Source organism: Anolis carolinensis, chromosome 1, assembly GCF_035594765.1.
Source record: "Anolis carolinensis isolate JA03-04 chromosome 1, rAnoCar3.1.pri, whole genome shotgun sequence".
NCBI classification, from domain to species: Eukaryota; Metazoa; Chordata; class Lepidosauria; order Squamata; family Dactyloidae; genus Anolis; species Anolis carolinensis.
In genome coordinates, this window is record NC_085841.1 from 340,810,753 (window position 1) to 340,828,086 (window position 17,334).

The 17,334-nt window shown below is 39.1% G+C and overlaps 1 protein-coding gene across 6 annotated transcripts in view; it reads right to left on the reverse strand.

Annotated features, from left to right (window-relative positions):
• catsperb (cation channel sperm associated auxiliary subunit beta) overlaps window positions 1-17,334 on the reverse strand; it is a 116,934-nt gene that overhangs the window by 70,452 nt on the left and 29,148 nt on the right. For 5 of the 6 annotated variants that reach the window (XM_062968134.1, XM_062968136.1, XM_062968128.1 and 2 more), the window contains exons 8-15: window positions 13,372-13,464; window positions 13,080-13,204; window positions 12,502-12,534; window positions 11,269-11,335; window positions 9,781-9,827; window positions 8,460-8,612; window positions 7,201-7,353; window positions 4,316-4,460 (exon numbers count right to left, since the gene is read on the reverse strand). In XM_062968134.1, coding sequence (XP_062824204.1) covers window positions 4,316-4,460; window positions 7,201-7,353; window positions 8,460-8,612; window positions 9,781-9,827; window positions 11,269-11,335; window positions 12,502-12,534; window positions 13,080-13,204; window positions 13,372-13,464 — 816 coding nt within the window. The remainder of the gene's footprint in view (window positions 1-4,315; window positions 4,461-7,200; window positions 7,354-8,459; window positions 8,613-9,780; window positions 9,828-11,268; window positions 11,336-12,501; window positions 12,535-13,079; window positions 13,205-13,371; window positions 13,465-17,334) is intronic. The other variant, XM_062968138.1, reaches the window with a different exon arrangement.

Below are 17,334 nucleotides of genomic sequence, written 5' to 3' on the forward strand. Positions count from 1 at the left end.
ATAATATATTATAACTGTATAATTATATTATTATAATTGTACGACATTATTATTATATATTATTTTAATATTATATTGCACTATGTAACACTATGATTTTTGCTCCTAGGTTTATCAATGTCATTATTTCCCAGGGTTCTATTATAAAAACACGGGGGGAAAAATGTTGTTGCGGGATATCCTGCAGCACATTATATTATATTATAATTGTATTTTATTGTATTTTTTCGTGTCAGGATTGACTTGAGGAATGGCAAGTCACTTCTGGTGTGAGAGAATTGGCCGTCTGCAAGGATGTTGCCCAGGGGGTGCCCAGATGTTTTACCATCCTGTGGGAGGCTTCTCTTTATTTATCTGTAGAAGGTCCAGGGTTGGAGAAAGAACTCTTTTCTGCTTGAGGAAAGTGTGAATGTTGCAATTGGCCAGCTTGATTACCATCGAATAGCCTTACAGCTTCAAAGTCTGGCTTCTTTCTACCTGGGGGAATCCTTTGTTGGGAGGTGTTAGCTGGCCCTGATTGTTTCATGTTTGGAGTCCTATCTTCTAAGTTGTGTTCTTTATTTACTGTCCTAATGTTAGAGTTATTTTTAATACTGGTTGCCAGATTTTTAATAATAGAGAGGAGGCACTTGGGTCGCTCCCTGGGAGGGGCCTATGGACTCTCCCAGCAGGAAAATAACATGAGGGCATGACCAATGAGGAAGCCATGCCCCGTCACTCTCCCCAAGGGGAGGGCAGAGAAAGAAAGAGATCTATATCCATCCATCTATGTTTACACTCAGAGGCAATCTTTAGAATTCTTTGGTTTAAATCAAAACACGGATTGCTTATCACATAGAATCATAGAATCATAGAATCATAGAATAGTAGAGTTGGAAGAGACCACATGGGCCATCTAGTCCAACCCCCTGCTAAGAAGCAGGAAATCGCATTCAAAGCACCCCCGACAGATGGCCATCCAGCCTCTGCTTAAAAGCCTCCAAGGAAGGAGCCTCCACCACGGCCCCGGGGAGAGAGTTCCACTGTCGAACAGCTCTCACAGTGAGGAAGTTCTTCCTGATGTTCAGGTGGAATCTCCTTTCCTGTAGTTTGAAGCCATTGTTCCGTGTCCTGGTCTGCAGGGCAGCAGAAAACAAGCTTGCTCCCTCTTCCCTATGACTTCCCTTCACATATTTGTACATGGCTATCATGTCTCCTCTCAGCCTTCTCTTCTGCAGGCTAAACATGCCCAGCTCTTTAAGCCGCTCCTCATAGGGCTTGTTCTCCAGACCCTTAATCATTTTAGTCGCCCTCCTCTGGACGCTTTCCAGCTTGTCAACATCTCCCTTCAACTGTGGTGCCCAGAATTGGACACAGTATTCCAGGTGTGGTCTGACCAAGGCAGAATAGAGGGGGAGCATAACTTCCCTGGATCTAGACGCTATTCCCCTATTGATGCAGGCCAGAATCTCATTGGCTTTTTTAGCAGCCGCATCACATTGTTGGCTCATGTTTAACTTGTTGTCCACGAGGACTCCAAGGTCTTTTTCGCACACACTGCTGTCAAGCCAGGCGTCCCCCATTCTGTATCTTTGATTTCCATTTTTTCTGCCAAAGTGAAGTATCTTGCATTTGTCCCTGTTGAACTTCATTTTGTTAGTTTTGGCCCATCTCTCTAGTCTGTCAAGATCGTTTTGAATTCTGCTCCTGTCTTCTGGAGTGTTAGCTATCCCTCCCAGTTTTGTGTCGTCTGCAAACTTGATGATCGTGCCTTCTAACCCTTCGTCTAAGTCGTTAATAAAGATGTTGAACAGAACCGGGCCCAGGACGGAGCCCTGCGGCACTCCACTTGTCACTTCTTTCCATGATGAAGACGACGCATTGGTGAGCACCCTTTGGGTTCGTTCGCTTAGCCAATTACAGATCCACCTAACCTTAGTTTTGTCTAGCCCACATTTTACTAGTTTGTTTGCCAGAAGGTCGTGGGGGACTTTGTCGAAGGCCTTACTGAAATCCAGGTACGCTACATCCACAGCATTCCCTGTATCGACCCAACTCGTAACTCTATCGAAAAAAGAGATCAGATTAGTCTGGCATGACTTGTTTTTGGTAAATCCGTGTTGACTATTAGCAATGACCGCATTTGTTTCTAAGTGTTCGCAGACCACTTCCTTAATGATCTTTTCCAGAATTTTGCCTGGTATTGATGTGAGGCTGACCGGACGGTAATTGTTTGGGTCGTTCTTTTTTCCCTTCTTGAAGATAGGGACCACATTCGCCCTCCTCCAATCTGCTGGGACTTCTCCCGTTCTCCAAGAACTCTCGAAGATAATTGCCAGTGGTTCTGAAATAACTTCCGCTAGTTCCTTCAGTACTCTTGGGTGTAGCTGATCTGGCCCTGGGGACTTGAATTCGTTTAGAGAGGCCAAGTGTTCCTGGACAACTTGTTTCCCTATTTGGGGTTGGATTTCCCCCAATCCTTCGTCCATTCCGTGTTGCTGAGGTTGAAGATGGCTTTCTTTTTCTGAGAAGACCGAGGCAAAGAAGGCATTAAGTAGTTCTGCCTTTTCCCTGTCCCCTGTCGCCATCACCCCATCTTCTCCTTGCAATGGCCCTATCGCCTCCTTTTTCTTCCTTTTTCTACCAACGTAAGCAAGGAGAGTAATATGTTCCATGTTCCAGAGGCGCCAAACCAAACAATCTCCATATCTGCACAGACAATGGAACCACCACAAATATTGCCTACCCACAAGCATTCTGAAATCACATACCGGTATATCTGAAACCTGCTCTTTCTCTATCCTTTCTTTCCCATTGAACCAGACTGGGCCACAGCAATGCATGACCCAGTACAGCTAGTGTTAATATAAAGTTAATATAAACTGTGTGTCTGGATAATGAAAAAGGAATGTTCTTCCTTAAAAGTACATCTCTATACATCTCTGTACCTTTACTTCTTTTTCTATTTTATTGCCTTGTTGTCTATTTTATTACCTTTCACAAGCCCTGCCCTTTCCCTTGCAATTTATTTATCCCACTTTTGATCTTCTGATGCTCATTGATGAATTTTATGACACTTTTATTCTGTGTTTTAATTGCTTTTAATTATATTGTTGTTATGCATTTTATTTTATATCTTGTTTTATATCTTGTTTTTTGGGCTTGGTCCCCATGTAAGTCGCCCCAAGTCCCTTCAGGGAGATTGAGGCGGGTTATAAAAATAAAGTTGTTGTTATTTTATCATACATCCTAAAAGATCTTTAACTAGCTTGTTCATTCTCTCAAGTTTAAAATCCTGAAATTCCAAAACTTAAAGCATGTTTAAGGAGAGTTTTGATGCTAACTCTGCCTGTTTGGACTACACCACTGATCACAAATTGGGAGCCCAAGCAACCAGATGATGAGAGGGATCTTCAAACACATACAGATCAACTGACAAGTAGAAAAGAACCCTTTGTACCTCCATTTCAAAAGACAGGGAAGATGTGGGTCAAATTATATGTTACGATAACTGTGTCATAAAATGAATTGTTTTTCAATTTTTAAACTAACAGATGCAGAAATCTTGGGCAAAATATGGGAGACTGTTATTTTCCCAGAAAAGAAGGGATGTGATCTGAAAATTTCCCCCTATAGTATGACAATTGAATGGAAAAAAGAATTAGGAATGTTCTCCAAAGATTCGTGGCCATGTGCATTTGGAGGTAAGTGTTTCTCAGGATAGCGTCTTATAAGAGAACTGCTAAATCCCCCTTTCCATGAGCAATCCTGTGTTTTTAAATTGGAAATCCCAAACCAGTTATTACATACATTTTAGGAGCTGACATATTTTATGATGACAAAAGTAGCATCAATTTTCATTCTAGGACACACAGAGAATGAACATCTTAAGATGTTGACATGATGAGGAAAATTTAGTACATGTGTCCTGGAAATGCTGAAGTCTATGCCAAATGTTAGACTGCATGTGCTTCAGAAATGTCAGAAACTACTGTATATATAAATACTATACATATTTTATTGCCACTTTGACTTGATTGTTCACAATACAAATATGCATGATGCATCTGATAGACTGGACTTTAGAACGTGAGAGCTTATGGCCATACTTAAACCTTAAAAGTGAACTGAAATCTTTGTTTTGTTACAATATATTAATATGGCTAGTTTTCTAAAAGCTATTCCAGTAATGTTGACACTTCTGTCTAAAAGCTATTCCAGTAATGTTGACACTAATGTTCTGTATCCACATAATAGTGAAGATGGCATGATATCCAGACTTATTTAAAATTTCTCCATGTTTACAGATGTCTACAATTTTTTAAAAATATCTTACCTGCCTTGGTGTAGAATATTGTGCCTTTGTCTGACACAAATACAATAGCTTGGGTGTAAACACATGTGTCTGTTTCTACAATAGTCTCATTCTCCAGTTTCATTATTGGTATAAAAACATTGCCTCCATCAAAAGAAATCCATACCTAAGCAAAACATGGGAACTGAATTTAATAATAACTGACTTTTTGCATACTTAATTAAATATTAAAGATTCCATCAGGGTTGCCTTCAAAAAATCCTACAAATCTCTTGGGAAATTATTTGAAGTTTTTACTCCTATTGTCACCAATAGAGTGTGAGATCTTCACTGCCCATAGGTCATCTCCCAATGGAGGATGAGGGTCCAAATTATCTAGTTTTAGTGGTCTCAGAGGAAAAATCTGTGTGCAAATATCCACTCTCTCAGTCGCATAGTCGTTTCCGACTCTTTGTAACCTCATGGACCAGTCCACGCAAATTTCCAACTCACCTAATTAAAGCAGCAACTTCTTCCGACTTTGCACTATTTGATTTGATGACAGGGTGTCTTGGGTGTCTATCATTTAGGCTGTGCTAAGCCAAAGGTGACTTTGATGGCAATTAACAATAACAAAATTAGCAACATAGACCTCCAGTGAATATATGCATTTATTTGGGCCCCATCTACACTGCCATAAAATCCAGTTTCAGAATGCAGATTAACTGCATTGAACTGAATTATATGGCAGTGTAGACTCATATAATCCGATTCAATGTGGCTTAATCTGTATTGTATGAGTCTACATTGACCATTATAAAGCAGGATAAAATGGATTTATAACAGTGTAGATGGGGCTTTAGTTAGCTTTCTTCTTCCCTCTAACCATGGTGGGGCCAGGGGTCACTGTCCACTCTGCTCTGTTTATATCTGCTGGATTAAATATTTCTGCGAGCAACTGTGCTTAGTACTTATGCATAGCATTTAACAACATCACCCTAAAACTCAAGGTAAGGTCAAACCTAGGGTTCTTTTTGTTTATATTGAAGCTGCTGCTGCTCATGAGAAATTCAGATCTTCTCTATTTTTAGAATGTACATTTACACATTCAAGTATTATCTTTAAATCCATATATAATCAACTGCTATTAGATGAAGGGGGACAGGCACTAGTAGGTTATTATTACAGGGAGGGGGGAGGGTGTGTGTCCGCAAAAGGGTTTGTGGAGAAATCTTGTTCCTTCACAAGGACCAAGTTGTGCAGGCCCAATATAAACTCTAGTAGAGAGGATCTAAAACCTTGTGTTTTTCAAGTCTCCTTCCTTCAAAGGTATGTATTTCTTTTCCAAAATAATGTATTGATGTTAGTAATTATGATCACAATGCAAATATAAGCCGAGGCACCTAATTTTACCACAAAAAACTGGGGAAACTTATTGACCCAAGTATAAGCCGAGGGTGGAAAATGCAGCAGCTATAGGTCAATTTCAAAATAAAAATAGATCACAATGAAATTACTTTGAGGCATCAGTAGGTTAAAGGTTTTTCAATATTTACTGCATTTCAAAGAAAAACAGTAAACTAGCTCTGTAAGTGGAAAAGTAGGGTCAACAAAAACAATATGGTATTAATAATACAGTAGAGTCTCACTTATCCAACATCCGCTTATCCAACGTTCTGGATTATCCAACACATTTTTGTAGTCAATGTTTTCAATATATCGTGATATTTTGGTGCTAAATTCGTAAATGCAGTAATTACCACATAGCATTACTGCGTATTGAACTACTTTTTCTGTCAAATTTGTTGTGTAACATGATGTTTTGGTGCTTAATTTGTAAAATCATAACCTAATTTGATGTTTAATAGGCTTTTCCTTGATCCCTCCTTATAATCCAACATATTCGCTTATCCAACATTCTGCCGGCCCGTTTATGTTGGATAAGTGAGACTCTACTGTAATAACAACAATTTCATTTGTACCCTGCCCTATCTCTCCATGGGGACTCAGGCCAGCTTCCAACATAGTAACAGGCAAAACATTCAATGCCAACATAAACAATGCAAAGCTAGATATAGATCTATAATTATATATACTAATTTCACATATGCATTTCCCTCTGAAACATTTGCATATCCTCTCTCTATATATGTGCATTTCCCTCCAGCAATATTTGCAAGCCTTATATATTTATGTTTATATCTATCTAGAAATCTCTCTCTGTGTGTATGTGTGTGTGTGCATTTCCCCTACAATATTTACAAACCCTATATATCTATATTCGTATATATCTAACTAGACATCTCTCTCTATATAGATAATTATATCTGTATAAGATTTGCAAAGACTTGCAAACATGTGAGGTGAAAATTCATATCTAAAATAATGTATACACATAGATACAGATATACAGGTACATGGAAATCTCTAGTTATCTATATGTATATAGAATTTGCAAAGACCTGCAAACATATGAGGAGGAAATTCATATATAAAATTAATGTATATAGATAGATAGATAGATAGATAGATAGATAGATAGATACAAATATAAAGGTACATAGGGATTGCAAAGGCTTGCAGAGGGAAATGCCTATGTATCTGTAGCAGAGATTAATAAATATTTCAGGAGAAAATGCTTTTATAAGATTAATGCATAATATATATTCTTCCTGACTTGCAAGGACTTGCTTCTTTCCCTTTTCAAAAAAAGAAAAGAAAACACTGATAAGGAAGGGTAAGGTGAGAGATGAATATATTATCTATTGCAAGCAACAGGCCTCCAGGCTCCGCTGCCGGCTTGACCTTGACCCGATTATAAGCCGGGGGAGGCTTTTCCAGCTCATAAATAAGGGCTGAAAAACTAGGCTTATCTTTGAGTATATACGGTATTTATCATTGCCAACAGGTTTCTTGCACTTAAGCACCTGATTTCCGTAGGCATATAAGAAATGACTGCCTGGATGGAAAAACATTCCAAATGGGATAAAGTCTGGATCTGGGAACCAAAAAGCTGGAAATTTTCTCTGTTTCTTCAGTTCATTGCCTTCTAACTTATGCACTGACACCAATGCCCTACTCTAAAAAGAAAAGGGAAAAATACAGAGTAATGGAAAATTGTACATTGTCAGAAATAAACAATGATTTAGTAGGAATCAGACTGGACAGGTTAATTTTTTTCCTGAACATATGAACTGTTTAGCTAGTGAAATACTTGCTGGTCACATTGCTGAATTATTCAAACAATAAATTTGATAGTGGGGATATGTCCCTATTCATATATCTGGATTTCCCTGTGATTTTCACTTCCACCCTCAATGATATCTTTCCGGATCACTTGGATATAATTTGAGTAGGGGCTATTATTTTGGACAGAGCCCAGCACTGTTTTCTAGCTAAGACACAAACTGAGATACTGAGATACTGTTTTTTATGCCCATGGCAAACAGATTATGGGGTCCATCAACATTTCCTACTATACTAGATAATATCTAAACATATCCACTTAAAAATGCCTCTAGTGTTTTGAAGATGGATCCTAACATGAACAAGGCCACTGCCTCTAGATCCAAATTAGTACCTGAAGGCAGAGATTGATTGAAAATTTTGCTTTTTAAAATGAGAGCAGATGTAGCCATCAACTCGTAAAGTCAAAGAACCTTTAAATTGCAAATATATCCCTTTAAGGCATAAGTTGGTAATTCTAGAAGGCAAGGGGGCTGCATTAACCCTGCAGTAGACCTTGATGCACCCATCTACTCTCATCTTTACTTTCCACTCATCACTGCCTCCAGGCACTGGCTGAGGTGGCTCAGAAGGGTTAAGAGCTTTCCCATTCATGTATTAATGAGACCCATCTTCAAATCACCAGGCATACCTTTCAAGTGGCTATGTTTAGAAATAAATCAACATAGGAGACAGAACAACATTGCCAGGGTTGATGATAGCTGTAGCTAGGACTACCTTTGTAGAGTTTCAGCTAGTGTACTAGTTATGGTATTTCATTTCCTGAATAATGTTCTACTCATATCCAGATTAGATTATTTCAACATGAAAAGCATTTGGAAGTGTAAAAAGCATCAGCCACTCTCATATCAATGCACTGGGTGACACCAATCGTAGAGATGCCATGGAAGAGAAGAACCATAAACAATTACAAAATGCTAAAAAATATATATTGTTTTACCTGTTGATATAAAATTGCTATGCCTGTGTTCTGTTCATAATCAACTATGAATGAAACTACCCGTCTAGAAATTGCTCTTTCAGCTGGTGTTCTGTGAGGCAGGCAATTGTGCCATTTGGTAAATGAATCATTACTATAGAAGCAGGTGGATTCCTGTTTAAAACAAAATGAAATTAGTACAATTGATGTAGGAATCAACTGCAGCTCTGGTTCCAGTATTGTCAAATAATTTTGAGTAATATGGAAATAAAGAAGAAAACAGTAAGAGAATTAAACTGCATATTCTATTTTATTTTGAAGACAAATGGGATGCTACAATTTTTCCAGGAAAGCACTCAAGATCTATAATGGGATTTTAAAAAGATTTCAAAAACAAGACAAAGTACAGAAGCCACAATTAATTTTTGTACCTATGAGGTTTCCTCTTTTCATTCATGCTGCTGCAATACTCACTCCTATATGATTTATTAATAATGACATGATAGAAGCTTCTTCACCATCTTAAGCTCATTTTTTCTGATCTACCAGTTTAGATACTTTCTCAGTCCAACAAGAATATCCATGTGGGCAGCAAAATCAGGCCAACTGGATGGCCCCCTACAAGGGTCTTCCTCCAGGGACAAATGAAGAAGGGGCAACTTGCAAGTCCCTGAACAGACTCAGAAGTGGAGTTGGCAGGTCAAAAGACAACCTGGCAAAATGGCACTACCTAGTAGAATCCTCCACCTTGTACGACTGTGAAGCAGAACAAACAATTCAGAATCTGTATGCTTGCCCACAATGCCCTGCCTCGTGCACAGTGGAAGAACTGTTTGAAGCAACAGACAATGCAGTCACTGTTGCCCATTTTTGATCTAAAACTATTTAGCTGCTTGAGTTCACTTTATTTTATCAGTTTTAAACTTATTTATTTATGCAATGGTTTTGGCACAAAATAAATAAACAAATGAGTCCAACTCTTTGAACTTTGCTCAGGACTTCAAAGCAGCTGTTCATCTGCATGTATGAACTATGGCATCTTCACTGGAAACATTTCATTATTGTTTGGTCATTCTATATCTTATCTCCCTTTAGCTTAATGCCTTCCCTATAGCAGTTTATAAACCTAACAAATATTAGGCTGAGAAACTGAATACACAGTATTAGATTAAATGCTGTAAGCTATAAGCACTCTGTGTAAGCGCATTCTGCTAAAACTGGATTTAATGGAAACTTTACTGAAACTTTCAATTTGTGAACATTTATTGCCATGACTGTTAGGACTACTGAACAAAATTATAATCAACAAAACAGCATCAGGTATTACTGCCTTTTGTCTTACCTGACTTAATGTCTTCTCTTTATTAAATGACAGACCAACATAGTCCACTGGAAGGGATAAATGCATTAAGTATAAGTCACTGTTTACATTTCTACAAGACAATTTATAAAATGCATTCATCTTAGTTGAACATCTCCAAAGACCTCAAAGTTACATTTTTAAAGTTAGTTTTGCTCTAGACTTCAAAATGATCAGGATGGAATAAGAAAAGAATGACTATGGATATTCTTGACAGCATCTTGTGTTGAAAATGCTTTCATCTGCAAGCCTTCACAAATACTATGTAGCAACTTCTCTACAGTTATATAAAGGCAATATGCCTCTCTGCACCAGATGCACATGACAAACAGGAAGGGAGTTGTCTTAACACTGGGTGGATCTACACTGGCCTGCTATCTTGAGGCTGATCCAGCGTAGCACATGGCAGATCGACCCCAGATTGATTTCCACAGCCACCCCCCCCCCCCAGCTGCTGCAGAGGTGGGAGGGAGTACGCCACCTGTACTGTCCCTCCCATCTCTGTGTTATGGTGGCCTCTGACTGTGACATGGGTCCTACTAGTCGGCCGTTGCCTGAAGTAATGTTGGCTGGGCTGACACGGAAGGGGGAAGGGGGAGAGAAATAAATCTGCCTAAATCTGTAGTCTGGGAGTGCCTTGTCCTCTGCCCTGAGCACTGAGCTAAAATGTTCTAATCCAAAGTCTACCAAAGAGTTTTAACAGGAAACCAGAAAATGTCAAATAGAAATTAATGTTGTAATTAATGCATCCCTAGGCAAAAAAGGGGACTGCTTCAAGCCTAATAGTGCAGGTTACAGTCTCTTGTTTGTTTACTTACCACTTTCCATTCTGCAAATCACTGCCAATGCCACAAAATCCAAATCAGGAAATTTATATTTACATGCTTGGTAAAAATAATATATTTCTGCAACTAGTTCAGCCAACATGACTTTTTCTACAGTCATATTATCATGTACAGGCAGTCCCTGAGTTACAAACATCCAACTTTCAAATGACTCAGAGTCAAGAACGGAGGTGAGGCAACAGGAAGTGAGAAAAATCTATCCCAAGGAAGGGAAATTCAATCCTGAAAGAATTATCATGGAGAAAAGGTGTCTCTGCTGAAGCTTTATCAGCAATCCTCGTTTTCACAACAAGCCACATTTTTCAGAATCTAATCATCACAGGGACAGAAAATGAAGTGAAATCTTCTGAACAGGAACACAGACAGCAAAACAAACACCAAGGTGTTAACCCTTCCTTATGGTATCCAAAGCTAAATATATATATATTTGACTGGAGTTACACATAAAAAATGTAACTGTTCCGACTTACAAATTCAATTTAAGAACAAATCTACAAAACTTATCTTGTTTGTAACAGTATTTGAAGGTCCTTTTTTAAAAATTGTAGGGATCAGCCTCTATTATAATATTTCAGTTACGCTCTTGCTTCTTATATTATAGCACTTACAGCTCTGATTTCCTTACCTTCCTCCTTTTCTCTGTTAGCTAGACATTGGCGACTATACCATATTCTTGCTCTTAAATAATCATCCTACAAGGAAAATGTGAAGTAAGTATATACTATTTGAGTTGCTATTTTTTATTTGTGTATGCTATGACTGACAAGATTCAAAAGAGGTTCAATAAATCATATTCCATAGTAATGTTGCTGCCATACTCTGCCTCAAGACTTTTTCAAGGCTGTGGGACAGCTACAGGACTACCACATGGCAGGAAAAAAAATTGAAGAGCACCAGTTCTTTTTAGTTCCTATAACAGTTCCAGCAATGCAAGTCATGGCTACTTAAAAGAGGAAGGAAATGTCACATATTTTATGAAAGAGTGGGAAGATAAGATTTGGTTTCAAGGATAGAAGATTTTAAAAAACAATAATGAAGAAGGTTCCTGTCTTAAAGACCTCCAAAGGAAACAGTATATGGCATTGTTGAACAGCTGTTACTGCCAGGAAGTTCTTTTTAATGTTTAGGTAGAATCTCTTTTCTGCAGTTTGAATTCATTATCCCATATCTTAGTCTCTGAGGCAGCACAACCAATCTTACTCTACCTTCAATATTATATATTTTCACATATTTAAACATGTCTAATATGTCACCACTGAACCTCTCTTTTCCGGGCTAAACATGCCCAGCTCCCTCAAGGGACATACCAATAGTATCCAGATCTTTGATCACTTCAGTTGTCTTTCTCTGGACACATTCCACCTTGTCAATAAAGCAGCTTTATTAATTTGTGAAGAGCCAGGCCCTGAAGAAAGGTATTGGGATAGTGATACTATGGATCTTGTGGGGTGGTTCCGGAAGAGCTGAGGCAAGGTTAGCTACTGGTAAACTGATAGGACAGCAGCTGCAACCCATTTAGACAGGCATTGAGATGGCAACAAGAGGCCCTTGTAAGAACCGCAATAGAAGACAAACATGCAAGGGGAAATGGGAAAGAAATTTGTCTTCTCTACATACAAAGGCAGGGTCTTTCTTACATCAAGTGTGTGTCATATGTGTGCAGCAAGTGTGTGCAGCTCATTCAGTCCTAGTGAGAGGAAAAGCTCAGGGGCCAATAGTGTAATTACCCCCGAAGCAAACCAGAGTAGCCCTGTCAAGATGCATTCTAAGTGGCTGAAACAATCTTATTTACAGGGAAGAAGAAATTAAACTAATTTGACATTATGAATAGCAAAAGAAGCATTTAATCATTTCTCACCATTTCAAAGCCACACAAGGTTGGTTTCTTGAACTGGAAGGCAATAAAATAATAAAATGAAATACAGTAATGCAAACAAAATTCCCCTCCCCATTTTTTCACAAAGTAATTTTATAAAATATATTACTTTACACAATTACTTCACTCATCACAAAGAAAAGATGTTCCAGGTTTAAAAGGTAAAGGTTTCCCCTGATGTTAAGTCCAGTCATGTCTGACTCTGGGGGTTGGTGCTCATCTCCATTTCTAAGCCAAAGAGCCGGCGTTGTCCGTAGACATCTCCAAGGTCATGTGGCCGGTATGACTGCATGGAGCGCCATTACCTTCCCACCGGAGCGGTATCTATTGATCTACTCACATGTTTTCAAACTGCTAGGTTGGCAGAAGCTGGAGCAACAGCGGGTGCTCACTCCACTCCCCAGATTTGAACTTGGGACCTTTTGGTCTGCAAGTTCAGCAGCTCAGCGGTTTTACACACTGAGCCACCGGAGGCTCCATTCCAGGTTTACTGCATGCCTATTAATAATTTTTGTAACCCCAAGGGAAATGTTGGCATATTTAGAGACATACTTACTTACTCTCAGCATCTTTACAGATTCTGATGGATAACGCAAATCCTCACTGATAAATAGTCCCAGTGTAGTAAGTATTATTAGACGAGTATTTATTAAAATTACATCCACAAGTGCAAGACCAGCGCAGTCTGTGAGAGAGAAAAGACCTCATGAGAATCCCTACTAAAACGTTATCTTGGCCAGTAATAGGGGACAGCACTGTAGGCCCCAAATATCTCTAATATCACCCAGGATATGATTTTTAAAATGCAATAGGAATAATCAAATTGAAGTGTTGAAAAGAAAAAGGAATTACCATCTTCTAGGACAGAACAAATGTTGTCTGACAAGTTATACCACTTCGTATCTCGACTCATAAATCCAGTGTCAGTGATTCCTAAAACTACTCCTGTAAAAATACATGAAAAGAGAACGGCAATATAAAATCAGGATGCAGCTGTTTTCTGTACTGCATTATCCTTGTCATCATAATTCATATTCCCAGTACATACTAACAAATATTTCCATGTAATCTTAAAGGAAAGCTCTAGAAGAAAGAGCAGGGTATTCTGCATGTAGAGACTTCTCTGTGGTGGCCCCCGGCTTTGGAATTCCCTCCCTAGGGAGATTAGACTGGCCCCAACCCTGTCTGTCTTTATCAAACAGCTGAAGACATGGCTATTCCAGAGTGTGTGTTTGAATAATCCACCATGATAGACCCCTATCACTGATACGTTGCTTCTTAGCACTTTATTTCACTTCCTATTTATCCTATCCCGCATTATTCCAGCCGACTTTCTGACACTTGTCCGTATTTTATTTGATTGTTGTATTATTGTTTTTAGTTATTGATATGTCTTTCAAATTGTTATACTCTGTTTCTGTTTTGGGCTCGGCCTCATGTTAGCCCTTGGGGGAGATAGTGGTGGGATAGAAAAATAAATTATTATTATTATTATTATTATTATTATTATTATTATTATTATTATTATTTTATTATGACACAGCAAACAAGATAGATATGCTGGATTTCATATCACAAAATCACAAGTCGAACACTTCCCAAGTGTCTAGGACTGTGTGATGTATTTTCGGATGATGCGTGCAGATCCCAGTAGGGTGGCCTTTTGCAGTTGGCAGATTGTGATTTTGTCAATGTCTGTTGTTTCCAAATGCCAGCTGAGATCTTTTGGCACGGCACCCAATGTGCCAATCACCACCGGGACCACCTGCACTGGTTTCTGCCAGAGTCTTTGAAGTTCAATCTTGAGGTCCTGATAGCGGCTGAGTTTTTCCTGTTGTTTTTCGTCAATGCGACTGTCACCTGGGATGGCGACATCAATGATCCAAACCTTTTTCTTTTCCACAACTGTGATGTCTGGTGTGTTGTGTTCCAGAACTTTGTCAATCTGGATTCGGAAGTCCCACAGTATCTTTGCGTGCTCATTTTCCAATACTTTTGCAGGTTTGTGATCCCACCAGTTCTTTGCTGCTGGCAGGTGGTACTTGAGGCATAAGTTCCAATGGATCATTTGGGCCACATGGTTGTGCCTCTGTTTGTAGTCTGTCTGTGTGATTTTCTTACAGCAGCTGAGGATGTGATCAATGGTTTCGTCAGCTTCCTTGCACAGTCTGCATTTTGGGTCATCAGCTGATTTTTCGATCTTGGCCTTAATTGCCTTTGTTCTGATGGCTTGCTCCTGGGCTGCAAGGATCAGGCCTTCTGTCTCCTTCTTCAGGGTCCCATTTGTGAGCCAGAGCCAGGTCTTCTCCTTATCAGCTTTTCCTTCAATTTTGTCAAGGAACTTTCCATGCAATGTTTTGTTGTGCCAGCTGTCAGCTCTAGTTTGTAGTGCGGTTTTCTTGTACTGATTTTTTGTCTGCTGTGCTTTGAGGAGTTTCTGATTTTTGACTTCAATCAAAGCAGGTTCTTCACTTTGTTTTACATATTCTGACAGGGCATGTTCTTCTTCTTTGACTGCTTGTTTTACTTGTAAGAGTCCTCTGCCACCTGATCTTCTAGGCAGATATAGCCGGTCAACATCACTATATCTGCCTAGAAGATCAGATGATGATGATTATTATTATTGTTATTATTGTTATTTAGTTGCATAATTACATTACCTTGTTCACTGAATCTTACAGATTCATTAACATTCCTGGCAACATTCCTTTTTTGTCACTTTTTTTCTATCTCTCTTACCAGAATAAATAAAAAAGATGAAATAGTTCTACAGTACTGTCTGATTGTACATTTCATTTGGAAATGTGGAGTGAGCCAACAGCTATGTTCGGAAATATGATAAAAGCATAACATCATCACAAGCATGATTGTCATCTAATCATATTTTCTAAGTAAATCACATTGACATTTTCCCATATGGCCAGGCATTTGGACAACGTGACTATTGTTTGTGTAGGCTAGTGCATCACTGGACATTCTGATAACCAGTTTGGCAATGAAATAATTATTATAAGTGCAATTAATAAGAATGTAAAACAACAGAATAAATTGGACGGAGCTATACATCTTTGGCATAAGGTTTAACTACATGCTATGTTAAATGGGCAGTGTGCAGATGAGCATCATTTTTCTTTATCTATTAACTATATATATGAGAGTGTGTGTATTTGAAAATATGTATGTATGTTCCACAAAGTCTCCTACATGGCTTGATGGATCTGCACCATACCTGGTTGACATGTCCTTTATTCCCCAACTAAAAATACGAGTGCCATTCGAAGTACAGATATTCTGTTTGTTTGTTAACAAACCTTTGAAAATATTTATATTGCTGGTCAATTAGCCTTATGCTGCAGTGCTTACAACTACCCACAGGAGGCCAGTAGAGCATTGCCATGGATACGTTCTAAGATAGGCCTTCTCAGAGGCCTACACATTGATATCAACATAAAGCCTTTAGAGGGCTAACATGGGGCCAAGCCCAGATAATCACAATAAAGCAGAATAAAATACATACATAAGCATGCACCATCAACAAAAATTTAGACAGAATAAAATACCATTATAAACAATAACATAGTGATTAAATGAAAACCACCATATAAAAGCAAAACAGAGATTAAAATAAAAGGAGAACTGGGCAAAAGTGCTAGGAATGTATAATTATGAACCTGATGAGGTAGATAGTCAAGTTCTGCAGTATTTAATGGGAGATTCAGAGCTCGGGGTGTGCAAATCTCTTCTTTTTTCGTTTAGAATTTTGGTTGCCCCCCACTTCTGTTTTCGGGAAGATTAGAAGGGGGACCATTTGGATTTGTAATTCAGAACCCTGAGTTCAGTTTCCATTTTGGGAAGAATCTTCCCAAAAACAGAAAGGGGGGAGGAGACTCCCAAAAAAGAACGGAATGCGGTGCCATTTCACACACCCCTATGATACTGTCCTGAACCTATGAAGCTTCTTCGCATGAACAAGTGCGTTTAAGCAGGGCTGTAGCCAAGGGGGGGGGGAGGGGTTAGGGGTTCAACCCCCCTCCCAGTTTTTCAGGTTTGAAAAAACCTGGTTTACTCATGAATTTTAACTGATTAAAATCCCCATGAGTGTCTACTGAGGTTTATCTGTCTTGAGTGTCCACTGAAGTTTATCGATGGAGCCTGATTTCTAAATTATTTTGTGTTATGGAACTACTCTTCAAGATTCACTAAAAAGTTTCAACACTCCCCCCTCCCCCAATTTTTTTTTCTAGCTGTGGCTATTGGTTTAAGTCTCTTAAGTTCAGTAAAACCATCTGTCGCTTTTAGCTATGTTGTTATTGTTTATTCATTTAGTCGCTTCCAACTCTTTGTGACCTTATGGACTAGCCCAGGCCAGAGCTTCCTGTCAGCCATTGCCATCCCCAGCTCCTTCAAGGTCAAGCCAGTCACTTCAAGGAGACCATCCATCCATCTTGCCCTTGGGTGTCTCCTCTTCCTCTTTCCTTCCATTTTTCCCAGCATCATTCTCTTCTCCAAGCTTTCCTGGCTTCTCATTATGTGGCCAAAGTACTTCATCTTTGCTTCTAATATCCTTCCCCCCAGTGTGCAGTCAGGCATTATTTCCAGGAGGATGGACTGGTTGGATCTTCTTGCGGTCCAAGGCACTCTCAGGATTTTCCTCCAACACCACAGTTCAAAAGCGTCTATCTTCCTTCGCTCAGCCTTCCTTATGGTCCAGCTCTCGCATCCATAGGTTACGGGGAATGCCATTGCTTTAACTATGCGGACCTTCGTTGCCAGTGTGTTGTCTCTACTCTTCATAAGGCTCCTCAGCTCCTTCTG